Source organism: Mchenga conophoros, linkage group LG3, assembly GCF_057382185.1.
Source record: "Mchenga conophoros isolate Kocher_MC1m ecotype Shallow Benthic linkage group LG3, M_conophoros_male_GT1.1, whole genome shotgun sequence".
NCBI lineage: Eukaryota > Metazoa > Chordata > Actinopteri > Cichliformes > Cichlidae > Mchenga > Mchenga conophoros.
The window spans coordinates 25,020,329-25,039,019 of NC_140528.1; the positions used below are offsets into that span (position 1 = coordinate 25,020,329).

Below are 18,691 nucleotides of genomic sequence, written 5' to 3' on the forward strand. Positions count from 1 at the left end.
ATCCATTAAATCCATCTTATCAATGTTAAACAAAACACATTCACATTACAATTTGTCACAAACTAATCTTTGTCACACATAACAACAGCTCCTTAAATTTTTTCCAACCCAGGTGACCATAGAAGAGAAAACAAGAGTAAGTTCATCACTTTGGTCCATACTACAGATACTATAGTGTACTATACTATAACATGGACCTAGTTTTTGCAGGCATTTATTGTTATATATAATGCAAAGGAATAAGCTCGCCTGCTTTTTATAAATATAATTATAATAATTCCCATGAGCAATAGTACAAACCAAACAGCAAAAATTTAGACAGAAATTATTTACACATGACTTCAACTTAATGCGTTGGCATCAGGATTGGCGATATGAAAAAGATAAACAGTGTTCTATGCAGTTACTGAATTTTTGCCAGAATTTAAAAGAGTGCAAAACAAATTCAAATATAAACTATTTCTAACAAAATAACTATGCATCACAGTTTCTACTGTGTCATCTCCTTTATGGATTTGTTGGATCCTTGGTGCTGGAGAAATAAACTCTCTGCACAGCACCATCCGAACCTGAAAGGACATGAGTTACATTTAAATTAAGGCAATGCACAAGGGTTGTACACAAGCCTTAACATGTTGCAAGTAAAACCTGATTGGCAGATGAAGTTGAGGTTCTCCCCACAGGGCTGGTCCTGCCAGAGGAAGTGCTCTGTGCTGGCCACGCCTCCACAGGTGCTGGAGTAGCTGTCAGGAACAAAATCTTGTGGCCAATTTAAGAAATTCATGGAATATCCAGACATCCAGAACCACTCGTCTGCTCTGAGGGATCTTTTGGACAGAGAAAAATATATGAACAGATTTAAACTGAATGGATAAACTGCTATTGATAGAGCATAGGCAGCACTTGTTTACATTGAGTTTGACAAAAGCTACATGATTGATATTTATCTTTAAAATAACAATATATATATTACTAATTTGTGTGGTCAGGAAGACACTAAATACATTTTGTTATTCTGCAAGCTCAAGGCTGGCCTTTCCGGTATAACACTTCAGTCCAAACGGAATAAAAAAAGAAATGAAAATAAGAAGAATTTCACTACAAAAAAAAAAAAAGTGTACAAATCAAAGTGTACAAATCAATCAATAGAAATTTCTTTCAAATTTCTTGTGGATTAAATAATGTCAATTAAGTTTCTGCCACCCCTATGTTAGAGCAGGTTTGCTGTTGTCTGGGAAAGGCAGCTGTGGAAATGAGTATACACAACAAAACAAAGCATCTGCCTTATAGATTTACAGTACCATATCACACTAATAGAGCACTTCGCCCTCGCTCTGCAGGCCTACTTGTTGTTCCTAGAGTATTTAAAAGTAGAATGGGAGGGAGAGCCTTCAGTTTTCAGGCCCCTCTTCTGTGGAACCAGCTTCCAGTTTGGATTCAGGAGACAAACACTATCTCTACTTTTAAGATTAGGCTTAAAACTTTCCTTTTTGCTAAAGCATATAGTTAGGACTGGACCAGGTGACCCTGAATCTTCCCTTAGTTATGCTGCAATAGATGTAGGCTGCCGGGGGATTCCCATGATGCATTGAGTTTTTCCTTTCCAGTCATCTTTCTCACTCACTATGTATTAATAGACCTCTCTGCATTGAATCATATCTGTTATTAACCTCTGTCTCTCTTCCACAGCATGTCTTTATCCTGTTTTTCTTCTCTCACCCCAACCGGTCGCAGCAGATGGCCCCGCCCCTCCCTGAGCCTGGTTCTGCTGGAGGTTTCTTCCTGTTAAAAGGGAGTTTTTCCTTCCCACTGTTGCCAAAGTGCTTGCTCATAGGGGGTCATAATATTGGGTTTTTCTTTGTGCCTATTGTTGTAGGGTCGACCTTATAATATAAAGCACCTTGAGGCTGTTGTTGTGATTTGGCACTCTATAAGAAAAATTTTATTGTTATCAGAGATCACTTCTTCTTTGAACAATTGGTAGTTATTTTCATTTTCTTCATACACTCAACAAAAATATAAACGCAACACCTTTGTTACTGCTCCCATTCCCCATGGGATGGACGTAGAGACCTAAAATTCATTCCAGATACACAATATAACCATCCCTCCCAAACAGTGGTCACAAATCAGTCCAAATGTGTGGTAGTGGGCACATCTGCCATATTGAGATAATCCATCCCACCTCACAGGTGTGCCACATCAGGATGCTGATCTGACATCATGAGTAGTGCACAGGTGTACCTCAGACTGCCCACAACAAAAGGCCACCCTGGAATGTGCAGTTTTTTGCGCTATTGGGGGTCTGGGGACCCAGAACCGGTCAGTATCTGGTGTGACCACCATTTGCCTCATGCAGTGCAACACATCGTCGCATGGAGTCTATCAGATTGTCAATTGTGGCCTGTGGAATGTTGGTCCACTCCACTTCAATGGCTGTGCGAGGTTGTTGGATATTCGTGGGAACTGGTACACGCTGTCGTATACGCCGGTCAAGCACATCCCGAACATGCTCAATGGGTGACATGTCCGGTGAGTATGCTGGCCATGCAAGAACTGGGACATTCTCAGCTGCCATCTGCCCTGAACAATGTGAACCATGATTCATCCGTGAAGCGCACACCTCTCCAACGTGCCAGACGCCATCGAATGTGAGCATTTGCCCACACAAGTCTGTTACGGCGACGAGCTGGAGTCAGGTCAAGACCCCGATGAGGACGGCAGGCATGCAGTTGAGCGTCCCTGAGACGGTTTCTGACAGTTTGTGCAGAAATTGTTTGGTTGTGCAAACCAGTTGTTCCAGCAGCTGTCTGGGTGGCTGGTCTCAGACGATCTTGGAGGTGAACCTGCTGGATGTGGAGGTCCTGGGCTGGTGTGGTTACACGAGGTCTGCGGTTGTGAGGCCGGTTGGATGTGCTGCCATATTCTCTGAAACGCCTGTGGAGACGGCTTATGGTTGAGAAATGAACATTCAATGCACGGGCGACAGATCTGGTTGACATTCCTGCTGTCAGCATGCCAATTGCACGCTCCCTCATTGCCTGTGGCATCTGTGGCATTTTGCTGTGAGACAAAACTGCACATTCCAGGGTGGCCTTTTGTTGTGGGCAGTCTGAGGTACACCTGTGCACTACTCATGATGTCAGATCAGCATCCTGATGTGGCACACCTGTGAGGTGGGATGGATTATCTCAATATGGCAGATGTGCCCACTACCACACATTTGGACTGATTTGTGACCACTGTTTGGGAGGGATGGTTATATTGTGTATCTGGAATGAATTTTAGGTCTCTACGTCCATCCCATGGGGAATGGGAGCAGTAACAAAGGTGTTGCGTTTATATTTTTGTTGAGTGTACATTGTTCACATTTCTTTCTAGCTTTTCTTGTTTTGATTTTGTTATTTCTTTGATTTCCTTGGGGTCATCTGACATTATTTCTAGTTCTTTAATAGATTTTTTTTATTACACTTGTGATTGGAGAGCTCCACCATCTCATTTATATTTTGTCATGCTGATTCACTGATCTGTAAATGTACATCAACTAAATGAATCTATAGCTATCAGTACCTGCGCAGTCCCAGCCAGACGTGGTCTGTGAGAGAGAAAGGAACGAGGCCCAGCAGCTGCTCCAACTCACTTTGCTCCTGTTGGCTGTGAAGGCTGAGCAGGTCCCAGTAATAACGTCTACAGTACATCAGAGCATCAGACCAGCAGAGCCTCTCTCCCACCACCGTCACGTTCCTGCCACCAAGCTGCAGGCTCACAGGCGGAGGAGGGCTGGGAGGAGGTGGAGGAATGACAACATCTGGCACTGCAGGGAAGTATTCTTATTAGAAACCATATTTGGTTTTCTATTGTTTTCCGTTTATTTTAACATCTTAAATTGCAATGTTCTGTATTAAAATTGGACACCGAAAGCTAACTGTGAGCAAAGATAAAATAATAGAAAAAAGGGTAACAACAGTAAAAATGTTACCATAATTTGAGCACACACAACAACCAAAGAACTTCCAAAAATAACATCCCAAGACCCTACCAGATAGAGAAGCAAACACCTCCACTTCACACAGGGTTGTGTAAGTCTTTTTTCCTGGTATGATCACAGTGACGTAGCGACCTTCCATTTCATTACACTGGAATGTGTATGTTGGTGTACCATCTAATGATTCGATCATGCCACAACTGATGGATTTAGAGAAACAACAGAGAAAATGTCAGTTTTGATTTCTAATCTATGTTCAAACATTAGCTTGTTGTTGTTTAAGTACAGAAAAAAATTTAACTTAATGGTTATGGAGAAATGCTCAGAAATCAGATCTCACCTGGGGTTTTGGTTACCATTTTGATCCAGCGAGTTCCCGATCAGGATCTGTGCCCCAAGAATCCTTGGAATAAAAGCATCCTGTCTGTTGTTGATGGTGACAGCAGTGACTTTATAGACAGCCAACAAGTCTACTCTCCACCAGGGACCCAGATCTTCTAAAGTATGTGTACAGCATCCTGAGTCCAAGTTTCCATTTCTGCATCCATCGACACCTTTTGAAGGCCCATATGCTGCACTAACGGATGACTGTACTGTTTCTCTGTTTAAGGCCACATTTTGAAGCGGCTCCACTAAATTGTTGAAAGGAAAAAATGGGCATGAATCAGTAAAAGGCAGACGTCTTTCAGTAGATCAGATCCAGTCACTTAAAGCTCTACCTGCTGGGGCAGCATACACCTCCACTTCACACAGGGTGAGAGTCTTCTTCTGTCCAGGAAGAAACACGTTCACAAAGCGACCCTCCATGCTGCCTCCATCACACCGGTATGTGTAGGTTTTACCCGCATTGATATGTGAGATGGAAGCACACCTGACAGCAGAGAGTGTGGGGGCAGTATTATGTTAGTATTATGGACTTCATGTTAAGGAGAAAGTAACATCAAGTAATTAACTAGTCCTGTGGTCAATAATATGTATATTCTAATTGCTGAAACATTGCTGTTCAAGTTATTCTAAAATAAAACAAACAGAAAAAAAATCACAATGAACGTTGACTGATATAAAATTACCTGGGATTACTGTTTCCATTGTTCTCCAGTGAGTTTCCTATTCTGATCTCAGCTCCATCCAGTCTTTCAGCACAGCAGTCTCCTCTGTTGGTGACTTTTACAGCAGTGATTGTAAAGCTTCGCTGCAGGTCCACCCTCCACCAGGGGTTGGTCTCGTCTTCAGCCGTGTGGCTACAGAACCCATTGCTATAGAACGAGTTCCGTCTGCCATCGATGGCTTTGGACGCAGTGGCAAAGGAGAGTGTAGATGACTGGGTAGCTTCTCCTTTGAGTGCCACATTGGGTAATGGGTATCCTTGAAGGAAAACCAAGAAAACAATCATTTCTTTTGGTTGGGCTCTGACAACCCTTACTGGTAAAAAAACAAAACAAAAAAACCCAAAACAAATAAGGATTAAAGCATCATTATATTTTTTCAGTAATCAAAAACACCCTGACACGAAAGCCTTCATTTGTACTTTTACATAGTCACTTATAGTCTTCCTTATCAGCATCAGAATTAGTGGTGCAACGGATCAAAAATCTCACAGTTTGGATCGGATCACGGTTTTAAGTCACGGATAGGATCAATTTTCGGATCAGCAAAAATCGAAAAGAAAGACAAAAATTCGACTCGCCATTTATTTATTTAAGTATCTTTTGCCTATTAAAAAACATTCAACTGAAGACTCATTTCACTCACTAATACAAAAACAAATTAAGGTGCATATGGACATTATGGACCATGCTGGGCAGCCTCTGCATTCTCTGCACACGGCCATAAACAACCAGAGGATTCTGTTCAGTGACAGGTTGCTTCTGCCAAAGTCAAGGACTAGCAGACTTAAAAAGTCCTTTGTCCCACAAAGGACTTTTTAAACTGTTTAACTCCTCGCTGGAGGGGAGAGGGAGGGGAGACGGGGACAAAGGAGGGGGGAACAAGTAAGCTGTAGTGCCTTTTCACTGTGCAATAGTTTTTGTTAATAAGCAACGGAGTAATAAATCAAATCACTTTTATTGTCACATCACATGTGCAGGTACACTGGTACAGTACATGCGAGTGAAATTCTTGTGTGCAAGCTTCACAAGCAACAGAGTTGTGCAAAAAATACAATAACATAAAACAAGCAAAATATAAGAATGGCTAAATCTGAGAGTAATAAATATATGTTCAATAGACTCACTTGAAATGTGCCGTTCCCTTGTATTCTTATTCCTATTTATTCTATTTATCCCTTTTGTATTCTCTGTATTTATATATGTGTATATATGGTATTGTAGCGGGTCAGGGCTGTTCGGGGTTCTGTTTTTACATTTGTGTTTTGTTTATGTTGCCATAGTGACGGGTGACGCCCTCTCGCTGCGACGGTGTGTCCTTCCGGGGTCAGAGGGCGCCCTGTGTGTTGTTGTTGTTGTTGCTGTGCTGTTGCCGCGCTGAGCAGTGAGCTAGCGGCAGTGTTCTTCTGGCAGATGTAAATAAATGGCGGTGCTCCCTGGCTAAGAGGGCGGGGGAGCAAGACCGAACGGAATTCTGTCTCCTCCTTGTCTGAGCTCGCCACAGTATATTACTGCTCACATTCTGCAACTTCTGTCGGTGCTGTGCAACTGGAAACTGAATTTCCCAGAGGAACCCACCCGAGGGATAAATAAAGTTTCATCTAATCTAATGTAATCTATAGGGCAGTACAGGGCTTTGTATTTACCACTCCACTGTGATATAACGAGCGGTCACGGTCACGTGGCTTTCCGTTACCCTGGAGGTCCACCCATTTGTAGTTAGAGCAACAGAAGATGCCTGGGACAGTTCAGCCATAACTTTAAACTTCTCCTGCTCCTTCATGCTTGGAACGATCTTGTCACACTGAAGTGGACGATATATAGCATGGCTCAAGCACGTTCATCACAGTTTAAACTCCTTTTTGCACAACGGAATACGGCCTCCCGTCTGCAGCTAAACACCCCATTAGCTTTTGTAATAGCTTTAGCCCGGTCGGATTGGGCAGCAAAAGGCTGCTTAAATACCGCAAACTCCTCTACTCCGCTACTTGGACTGCTAGCGCTGACCATAACTATCGCTTGACAGACCCACCACGCGCACCATACACATACTTTTTTTTTCTTTTTCGAATGTTCGAATCACGTGCGTACCGAACCGTGGAGTGGGATCAGTTCGGATTTCGGATCAACCGTGATCCGTTGCACCACTAATCAGAATTAAAGGTATTTACCGTAGTACACTTCAACCTCGCAGAGATTTAGGACCTTTGCACTTCCTGGTAGGAACACAGTGACGTAGCGTCCCTTCACAGAGTTACATGGAAAGTAAAACGCCTGTCCCTTGGGAATGTGAGAGATGACGGCACACCTGTGTACGAAACAGTCAAATAGAAAAAGTATAAGAATGAATATAAAAAAGCCCTACTGATATGATGATTACTGACTTATGGTTATAAATCAAGCTCTTTCACCTGATGCTTTTAGAGTTACTGATTGATGTTGAATTTCCAATCCAGATTTCAGCACCATCCAGCCTGGTTTCCATTTCATCTCTATTGATTATCATTACAGCTCCAATTGTATACACATTTACCAGGTCTACTCTCCACCAGGGATTAGATTGTCCACTGGTAAGTGTGCAAGACCCTCTTTGATAGCTTGCATCTCTGTTTCCATCAACTGCTCTACCAGCAGTACCCAAGGGCCCACTGGTTGAAGATTGGACAGCTGTTTTTTTCAGTGCCAGGTTGTAAAGAAGTTGACCTAAATGAAAAAAATAACTATTAATCAAAACAGAGGGCATTATTGTTATTTTCTTCTGGAATTGAGCATAAAATAAAATATATATCCATGTCGAGTGTCAAATTAGGAGTTCTTATATTTGTATTTGTGGTGGTTTGCAATAGGCAATTTACTGCATATTGCACTGAATGTACAGTCACAACAGCAGCTCGTAGTTTGACCTGATGTGTTTGTGATCATTTCTTCTAGAAGCGTTAATTACGGTGTGTTCAATCCGAACGCGATAGATGAGACCAGAGCGTCAGGTTTACATGGAAAGTCAATGTAGAAGCGCGATGATGTGCGACTGCAGATCCCGTGAAAATTCAGAAGCAGATTTGCGTGGCTAGTTATTCTGAGAACCCCTGCTGCAATAAATGAGGGACCACTGTATATACTTTCTCTGTGACTATTGTTTTCAGCCTGTTAACATTTAATATTGTCTAATTCTGCAAGTTTTTGCTTTATTACTTTAGGGCCAACCAGAAGAGATAAGAGAATAGGAAGAATGAAAAGATCTCAAAATATTGAGAATTTCTACCTGAAGAAGGCTAAAATACAACCAGAAGCAGAGAGCAATGTCAGGGAAAGGTGGACTGAGCAGCAGTCATCATTGTCATTGAGTTCTACAAATGAAGGTATGTGTGAAAATGAATAAGGAAAATGCAAGGAAGGGATGTTTATATTGTCAATTGTTCAACCAATTCATAGGGGACAAATCCTAATATTTGGGAATAAATAATTAACTAAGCAAATATATGTATTGTGGCACATAATTATAAAGTAAAACAAAATCCTTCTTTAAATAACATGTTTTTTATTTAATGATCCACCTATTCTAAATCACTGATAATATTTGATGAAGCATAGAGTAGGTACTTGAGTAAATGTTTACTTTCAAAACATAAAGATTTTTGCAACTGCTGCTGTTTACAAATGTTTTTGTACTTCTTGTCTTCCTAACATGTAACACACTCTTATTAAAAGTTCAAGAGGTTTATTTTTGCACAATTTATACTGAAAACACTATCAAAAGAATATGGGCTCAAAATGTGGTCATAAATATTTTGTACTTGTAAATCAGGATTTGTATGTGTAAAAAAATATTTGTATGTGTAAAAAAGATTTGTGTGTGTGTAAAAATGATTGCCGACATTCCTTATCATACATGCATACGTCTGTTGGCTGAGTTGGGGAAAAGTTCTCAATAGAGTTTTTGAGCACAGCAAGGAAATCTGTCAGTTCATGGACATGGCATGTATAATGCGGTGAAGGCATTTCAAGTGAAGCTGTCACAAATGCACCAGTGCAACCTGCCTCACTTTCCCTGTTGCCAAGTAATGTTGAACCAAGTCAGTGCAACAGTGCTCCCAAATGCGCACTTTGCTGATAAACTGAGCGCACTGAGTTTGCAGCGCTTTGGTGACTTTGAAGCAAAAAAATGAGAATTTCGGGCTGCATTACAAACCACTTACAGTTGATGTGGAAACTGTACCAGTGCAGATTCAGATTGAGCTGCATTCTAATGGGACACTCAAGGGAAAGTACGACACTGAATGGCCCGCAGAGTTTATTAGTTATATTCCTGAAGCAATGCCCCCGGCTCAAACCTTATGTATGTTTTCATTTATTTTTTTCTGGGGATTTTGGCAGCATGTTCATATTTCTAACTTGCATAATTTTGACAGGACATATTTTTTATGGAGAGCAAAATATTTAAAGTTAAAGCTTTTTTTTTTTTAAAGTTTATTTATTCTGGAATTATATTCCTGTCTGTATTCATATTTATGTTTACAAAAACATTGTTTTAGTGTTCAATAAATGTTTATCTTGATAAACTGATATCAGTCTAACTCCAACAGTGGAATGGTTTGTAGGCTTTTTCTAGAACCATGCATTCGTTCTGAGCTGTCAGATTTATCAGGATTAATTTGCCCTTTTAATAAAAATAAAAAAATATGGATTTTCATTCAGCTTCATCTTATTGATCTCAACTGCCATGCATCGAGACAGTTTCATGTTGGTTTGAAGGTAACTTGCTCCAGCACTTGGCTGTGCTTTGAGTTTTGATTTGATTTGTGATTCTCTTGGTACAATCCATTGGTTGTCATTGAAATCCGCTTTTTAATATTCTTTTTTTTCCAGTTCCCACCATATGCTAAGTTTGTAATTACTAAAAAGTGTTACCTGCCAGTGCTCCAGATGTTAATGTTAACATGATGGAAATGCCTGTTAACATATAGAGATTGAAAATATTTAAAAAACTGAATTATTATTTTGAATTGTTTTAGTGATGTGTGCATTAAATGCTATCTATTGTCATTTTACCATTTTTATAGACAGTTTAAGAAAACTTACCAGTGAAGCTCCACATATGACTGCCCCTCATGGTTATGGAAAGTATCCAAGTCAAATTAATTCTGACATTACATATACTAATTAATGGTACACTCCATCTGGTAGCTAGATTGACTTAGTGCCTCTGTAGCTTTCTACTAAGCTCTCATAATCACACCCTTGTTTGTTGAGATTTAAAAAAATGCAAATTTTAGTCACTAAAGTTTGCATGAACAAAAAACACACCCAGATTGATATCTGCTGCTTCTTCTGTTCTGCAAAGGTTAGCAAGACTGGCTACAGAATTTCAAGGTCAATCCACTAATTTCACACACAACTAGGCCTGCATAATAAATCGAAAATCTATTGTCAGTGCGATATCAGCCTATGCGATGGGCCCATCGCAAAAAAATGGCATAAACTGCGACAATTGGGTACCTCAAAATGTTTACACATGTGCTTTAAAGAATTTACCAATCAAAGAAACCCCTTTACACATTTGACCAGTCAAATAGAGCCCTTCACAGCATTAACCAATCAAACGGATTAGAGGCCCGTCTCCCATGTAGGTGGGGAGCGAACAACGCTGCAGCAAGAGTTGTAATGGCTGAGAGCGAGACGCATGATGAGAACACTACTGACTATGAACTTGTGTCTAAAAAAAATAGTACCTCGCTTATTTGGAGGTACTTTGGATTTGATAAAGACAACTTTCTGCAAACACAGCTACTCTGCAAAATTTGCCAAACACTCGTGGCAACCACCAGAGGAAACACGACTAATCTCCACCATCATCTTCAATACAACCAGAGAGAACTGTTTGAATAGTTCCAGAAAGACAGGGCTAGCCAAACAAAGGTTGCTAATGTTAAGACAAAGAGCGCAGCAGTCCAACAGCCGTCTCTGTATCAGAGTTTTTCAAGTGGAACTCCTTATGAGAAAACATTGAAGTAGTACAAAGAAATAACAGAGGCCATTACACATTTTTTGACTAAAGACATGATGCCTATGAATACAGTTAGCAGAGAGGGCCTCACCAGTCTGATACATAAAGTGGACCAGAGATAACGCATCCCCTCACAAAACTACTTTTCCCATGTCGCCATTCCACAAATGTGCGAAACATGTTGCAAGTCATGTTTGAACTGAGCCAAGCTGAAAACTACGCAAGCACTAAGACCTATGGTCAAGTCGTACAACGGAACCATATATGAGTTTCACAGTGCACTTCTTCACCGAAGACTTTGAACTGAAAACACAGTGTCTAGCCACTGTGTATCCAGACTCTCACACTAGTGAAAATATAGCCCATGTATTACGTGAGGTGCTAGCCAGCTGGGATCTTAAAGAAGTCCGACAAGTGTGCATCACCACAGACAGCGGTGCCAATGTTGCGAGAGCCACGGAGCTAAACAACTGGGTCAGACTTCAGTGTTTGGATACAGGCTGCACCTAGCAATCAGTAAGTTTTATTCAAGGCAAAACTTTTTTTAACTATGAAAATGTGCTGTACGTTACTATCAAATTATTTTTATTAGCTTCAACTTATGTAATGACAATATTGATAAGGATAATGTTACCTTTTTTTTTTAGACAATTTTAGTTATACGTTTCAATTCGTTTTTACAAACAGGTTTTAAACAGTACTGTTTTTTTGTTTCCTCTTCTTTCTCCAGAAAATTCTGTCAAAGATGATGCCGCAATGCCTGAGCCATTGGACTTTGAAAAATGTTAGTTGGACATTTTTGCCACAGCTGGAAAGCAAAGATGGCTCTGAAAAAAGCACAGCAGAAGCTTAACCTGCCAGAGCACACACTCATCACAGAATGCCCAACCAGGTGGGGTTCCAGGCAGAAGATGATCGAGAGAGTCCTGGAGCAGCAGCAGGCCATTTCTGATGTCATCTCAGCAGAAATCAAGACACTTGATTCCTACTTGGCAGGATCTTGAGGTACTGGAGTCTGTCAACCAGGCATTACACCCCCTTCAAGACTTTACAGATGCCCTCTCTGGTGAGAGTTACATTAATCTTTCATATGTAAAACCGGTCCTTCATCTGATGAAGACGTCGGTGCTTGCAGAGAAGTAAGAAGACAGTGATTTGACAAAATGAATTAAGAAGAAAATCCTTGACTACCTGATTACTAAATATGAAAATCCAGAAACCTAGGAACTTCTGGATCCCAGATTTAAAGTCAGCTACATCAGCACTGATCGACTCTCAGACATCAATACCAGACTGATGTCAGAAATTGAAGCAGTGGCAGAGAAGGTATTCATGCATGCTTATATATAAAACCTTTCAATTCATATTTAGTCCAAAATGTTTACTTTTCCTGTATTCTGCTCTCTGTTCCAGGAGAGAAGCTCTGCTGAACCAGAGGCCCAGACAAATGATCCACCCAATCCTCTCCTGAAGAAGGCAAAAAAGTCACTGGGCAGTTTCTTCAAGGCATCTCCAATCTCTACCTCCTCTTTTATGCATGTTTCACAAGCTGTTGAAGCTGAGCTTAGCAGCCACTTGCTATCAACGGCCATAGACAGTAAGCAAGACCTCTTGGCATGGTGGAAACTCCACCAAATTACATTCCCACAGCTAACCAAGCTTGCAAGGAAGTATCTCTGCATACCTGCAAGTAGCTCACCTTCAGAGAGACTTTTTTAGTACATCAGGAAACATAGTAGCATGTCAGCGCACATGTTTAAAACCTTGGAAAGTTAACATGTTGGTTTTTCTTACCAAGAACTTGCCATAAAAAACATCCACTCAGGAAGGATGAATGCAAGATAAAGAAACCATTTTTTCCCCCAAAAAGTACAAACATACACTACCAACATTGTTCTTAATTGTTGATAATATTAGTCTTGGCCAGTACTACCACAAAGGTAGACAATTGTTCTTTGGTGTGTTTCCACAGCAAACAAGTTCTTACCTATAGTTTAATCTAGTAAAGTTTCCTCTCCAGTTTTGACTTACATCATAACTACTTGGTGAGTGGTAAAATGGTGAACAACTGCGTTGAGATAATTTGCAGTATAATTTAAGTTGTGTTTATTTAAAACAAATTATAGACACCGGAAAGTATGTCTTTCAGAATTCAAGCCTCAGAAAAATTTTTATGGGGGCAATGTTTCAATGCTAAAGTGCACTTTGTTGTTACACTGCTAATACAGCAGCTTTCTTTAAATAAAACTGTTGCAGTAAAACGGAAATTATATATTTGTTGTTTTTTTGTTTGTTTTTTTGCTAGTTATTTTATCGCAAGTCATATTGTTATCACAATATTGATCACAGTAATCGCACATTGCAGGTTTTCCTAATATCGTGCATCCCTACACACAACCATATCCGCTGCTGTTTAAATGCAAACTTTATTACCTTTTAAAAACATCCATTTGTGTTGTTGCATTTCTCAAGTGTAATCTACATTTTAATGTTAAAGTCTCTAACACAACAAGAGATACCTGTTAATAATGTGATATATTGCTGAATATAGCAATGTATTACATTTGCTGCGGAGGGATATTTAACTTAGTAATAAGCACACATATTTAGTACAAGTAAAATTACTATGAGCAAGAGTTATGAACCAGACAAACATGTTTTTTGTGCAGAAGAGTTTACAGTGCAAAAAAGTTCTTCTAAATACACTAAGCATTCCATTGTTAGTATGTCATTCTCCTTTACTATTTACTTGATGCATTCTTGGTGCTGTAGAAGTATACTCTTTGCATGTCATCCACAGCATCTGAAGGGAAAAAGAGGTAAAGGAATTAGGTAGGCAATGTTTGTACAATACTTGCACACATGCATTAACATGATGTACTGTAAGCCCAGCCAGACCGGCAGATGATGTTGAGGTACTTTCCACAGAATTGGTCCTGCCAGATGAAGTGTTCTCTACCTTTTACCATACAGAACCCCATAAAGGACAATTAGGATAAGGGGATGAACGTTTTTAAAGTGGTAGGTAATTTCAAGTGCAATGTTTTTACAACTCTACAAATATCAGCAGACTTTACTGTATGTGCATTTTGTTGCACAGTGTGTCGCTAGTTAATTGTGCAGCTGCTGTATTTCACAGGGAGATTAAAGAATGAAAGCCAACTTCACTCAGAGAGGGAGAACGATAGGAAAGACAGGTGTCAGAAGAAAATTGTATATAGTGTAATCAGCTTCATGAAATGTGTTCTTTTATTGATCACTAAGCAAATGTCTACGTGACTTTTGACATGAACTCTTGTGTGATAAACAACTAACAGCTTTCTCTTTCTGTAAGAACATGCAGACTTAGAAAAGGGGAACCTCGGCTCTGAGTTCTTAGAATAACTCTGTTATCTTTGTACACACACACACACACACACAGACACAAGCTTGTATAAATAAAGAACGCAGACAGTGATACAGCGCGAGTCTGGAGTTCGAGCGCTCTATGACCGTCCTCACGAGTAAAGACAACTGCAGTGTTTGTGTTTTCTAACTCAGGTGTCTCAGCTGAAGAATTGTGGGGTGATTCTTAGAATTCCCCTGTCAACAGGCCAGGAGAGGGTGATGAGAGTTTTTATTTAACGTAAGGACTGCTCAGTGGTGTTTGATAAACTGGAAACCCAAAGCTATTTTTAAATATTTTGAAACATCCTGCAAAACAAACAAAGGTATAGTGACTTTGTCTTATTTAATGTTTGCATGGAAAAACCTCGCTGTTTAGTGCAGGATAAACAAATCCCTTGTCTGTACTGTGATGGATTTAAAATAAAGAAAGGTGTGTTGGACTGATGTCATGGTTTTGATGTTCATGGTCAGTGGTAGGTTATATTAACAGTAGTAAAGATTAATATGACTTTTAGCTAATGATGTTTAGGTTCATACACTGAATTCCACCTTCACACCAGCATTATACGGTCTAGTATAACAATAATATGACCCATATACAGTCAGTGTAGAGGACGGAAATCAACTATATTCTCATGAATATAATTGTATTACATTAATATAGCACAAGTTTCAGTTACTTTTGCAAAAAATAGCTGATAGAAACATCATCAAGAGCTACTTTTTTAACTTTAAATATATTTAAGAGCCTCTACTTTCTCACTTTTAATTTAGTAAAGAAGTTGATTCAATACTTCAACTTTTACCAATCGTATATTTTAAAACAAGTACCTGTACTTCTACTTAAGTACAGACTGTACTTTTCCTACCTCTGGTCCTGAAGTACTCAGTGTTGTTTTGTCTCCTTTTTATTTTCTCTTTTTTTGGTGTGTGTGTCTCGTTTTACTTTCTGTTCCTTTGTTTCCATTGTGATTGTCTGCTCTGCTCTTATTGTCTTCAGCTGTCATTTTTTCCACCTGTGTGTCACTCTTTTCATTATCTCAGATAGCTCTCATTGTATTTATAGAACTGTCTTATCAAGATGTCTTTTACTTGTCATTTATCCTCCATACACATCTTCCAATGAACCTCTTAATTTGTCACTTTAAAACCCATGTTGAACAACAGTCTCACGTCAGGCAAGAAGGACAAGTACAACCAGGTGAATCGCCACTGAGCCTACCTAACCGTTTGGGTGTGTTAATAGTTGCTAATCAAACAAAGCACCTTCAGTTTCCCTGAAACTAGAGGATTTTGCCATACCCAATGCTACGTAACACTGAGACTTGATCACTTGTGTGCTAAACTTGCAATTCCTTCCTCTGTTGAACTGTGCAATAATTGTGCCTTATTCACACTGTTAGGCTATATTTATAATTTTGAGGATTTCACCAAACACTAATAAGAGAAGGTTAATGTGCTTGCAAAAACAAAAAAACTCCTTGTATATATTATTTTGTATTACTGTTTTGATTGTTCAGTTCTGAATTTCCCAATCCTAATCAACAATTCATCACTTGGGTCTTTAAAATAATAAAAAAAGAAATTTATAACTAAATATGTACGTCATATATACATCTTCTAAAGAATCTGAAAAAATATGAGATATATTATCAAGGACTGCAAGTTCACATATTTGTATACCCACTATTACTGTGAGCATGAAGTCTAAATGTATAATGATGAAAGATTTCCCCACTGCTGTCTAGGAGCTTAGCTAAACAAATAAACATTTAAGTGTAAAGAGTAAAGTAACTTTGGACTTGAGGCATGCTTGGGGGGAAAAAAATACACCCTCAGCACACCATCCTCAGCAGCTGACGGAATATGCGGTAAACTGATCAAGGTATTGTAAAACATATGCACACATGCATCATTTTAGTGCAAGCAAAACCTGATTGGCAGATGAAGTTGAGGTTCTCCTCACAGGGCTAGTCTTGCCAGAGCAAGTTCTCTGTGCTGGCCATGCCTCCACAGGTACTGGAGTAGCTGTCAGAAACAAAATCCTGTGGCCAATTTAAGAAATCCATGGACTGTCCAGACATCCAGAACCACTCATCTGCTCTGAGGGATCTGTTCCTTTCTAGATAATTCCTTGTTAATCAACACAGGAGGTTAAATAATTAACCTTCATGTTAAAGCAGGTTTATCACATTTTCAGTGAAAGCTATAGAAAGTGTCTATTGTGGCCTTTTCCTGTGTGGTAATGGCCACAATGCAAATGAGAAGATACAAGGGCACATATTCAGACTTAAAGACCTTGTCTACTAAGAATGTTTTGACTTGCAAAATTCACTGTTCATGAGAAGAGAGTTGGGTAGTGCCTTTCAGTATCTCCCAGAATCCTGAACCTAGATCGCGAGCCTTCATATTTAACTACTAAACAAATCAACGTTGGGACCTATCCGGTTAGTGTCGCCTGAATAGGGAAAGTATTCCTGGATGTGTATGTGGGAATGGCAGAAATACAAATAGGAAAGGACAAGGACGTGCAACATTTGACATAGAGACATGTTTCTTAAAGGAATATATTTGCAAAATTTGTACTGACAGCCATGAATTAAAAAAAGAGAGAAGTGCAAGGCACAAGACTTTTCACTTTGCAGTAGAAGATTGGATGTAGAACTTTAACCTCATTTATGGAAAAAAGGGTGTCTTTTTTGTTTTGTGTTTTTATTTCTAATTTTTAATAATGAGAAAAGGTTTTAGAAACAATGTAAAACTCTTTTTAGAAGATATATTGAAAAATCCACATTTGTAGCTCTCAAAAAAAGTCAACGTGGCAAATGTAAGGGCACATGCATGCAGATGGTCGTAGCTGCCATCTAGTGCCTCAAGTGGCCTGTCTGGGTAAGGCAAGAGGAAATCAAATCAAATAGAAGTCAGAGAACCCATGCGCGCGCTCTGGTGTGGATGTGTGGAGCAGAGGAGAGGAGAAGTAGCCGTCTCCCACGTGTTGCCACGGCTAGCCACATTAAGAAAGCCTCACGGTTCGACTGAGCCCAAAAGGGGTATCCCTGAGGTCAGTGAAGCAGAAGTCGCGACTGCAGCAAGCTTAGACGGAGTTTCGCTCTGTGTGCGAAGCTTGGCTTGTGTAGCCGCGAGCCGCAACTGGTGTTGCTGCAGGCCACCGTCGAGGTAGATAGCGTTGGGACTGGGGAGTTGGAGCGAGAGCTAACTCCAGCTGCGCTTTTCTTTAAGACCCTCCACCGTTTCCTGCTGGATTAGGCTGGGTTTGGCCGTTAAGTGAACGTTCGGAGTGAGGGAGCATAGCTAGCCATCTCGCTGGGAGCTGACGAGCCGATGGGAGGACTTTAGCCACGACACTTAATGTTGCCCGTTGCTAGCCTGAGGTTGGATGTATTCTACGGACCTGACATCGAGGACAAAGTGGGTCACCAAGGAATAGGTTACCCTGCCATCCAGACGACGTCCTGGTTGTTCATCCTCCTGGTTACGCTGTATGTGAAAGTGTCGCCTTTCGTAGCCCAGTGCTTTTCCCACGCACTGTCGCCGGTATGGTTTCTATTCTCCTTGCTTTCGTGAATCTGAGACTGGACTGCTCACTCCGGCTGCTGTAGCTTTGGTCAGCTTAACGGACTGGGACCCTGCAGTCAGCTCCTGTTCACTACAGTTACACCTCAAAAAAAGACTGTATATGGATGTATGTTCAAAGGACATTTTGTTGGGACTGACTCGTAGGAACTGGGACTATTACCCTGTGAACATTGTAAATTGTGTTATGTTTGTGATACAGTTTTAATCATTCTGGAGAAGAGAATTTCTTTGTTTCATTATTTTATTTGTTTCGTGATTTTTTTTGGATCCCCGTCTGTGGCTACTGTAAACCCAGGGTTTTACAACAGTGGGGTCACAATTGCCTGTTTCATTCGTTGAACCTGATTTCTTTTTATTTCTTTTGCATTTTTGTTTCTTGCCATCCATGATTTCAGGGCCCATCATAACTGATGGATGGTAAAGTTCAAAGGGCCATCTGAGCAAATTAAAGTTTAACATTGCTTAGAAGAGACCGTTTCATGTTTTTGTCTAACCCAAGTTGCCTTGGAGTAGGGGCACCCTAGCTATCTGGTTGGGGTACAGAAAATTGGAGGGAAGGTAGACTAAGCTGTGTTTATGTCTGATAGTATAGTATACTCCAGGCAGGCATTG

General features: G+C 40.2%; 1 protein-coding gene across 1 annotated transcript; it reads right to left on the reverse strand.

Moving 5' to 3' along the window:
* Positions 1–441: 441 nt before the first annotated feature.
* On the reverse strand, positions 442–9,333 carry LOC146577812 (uncharacterized). Its single transcript, XM_085267722.1, has 10 exons — positions 9,288–9,333; positions 7,503–7,794; positions 7,263–7,399; positions 5,056–5,350; positions 4,705–4,856; positions 4,326–4,617; positions 4,040–4,185; positions 3,571–3,814; positions 649–827; positions 442–569 (listed from the first exon to the last, which is right to left on the reverse strand). Exons 1-10 carry the CDS (start codon positions 9,331–9,333, stop codon positions 508–510), a joined length of 1,845 nt encoding a protein of 614 aa, XP_085123848.1. The 3' UTR covers positions 442–507.
* Between the last annotated feature and the right edge of the window lie 9,358 nt (positions 9,334–18,691).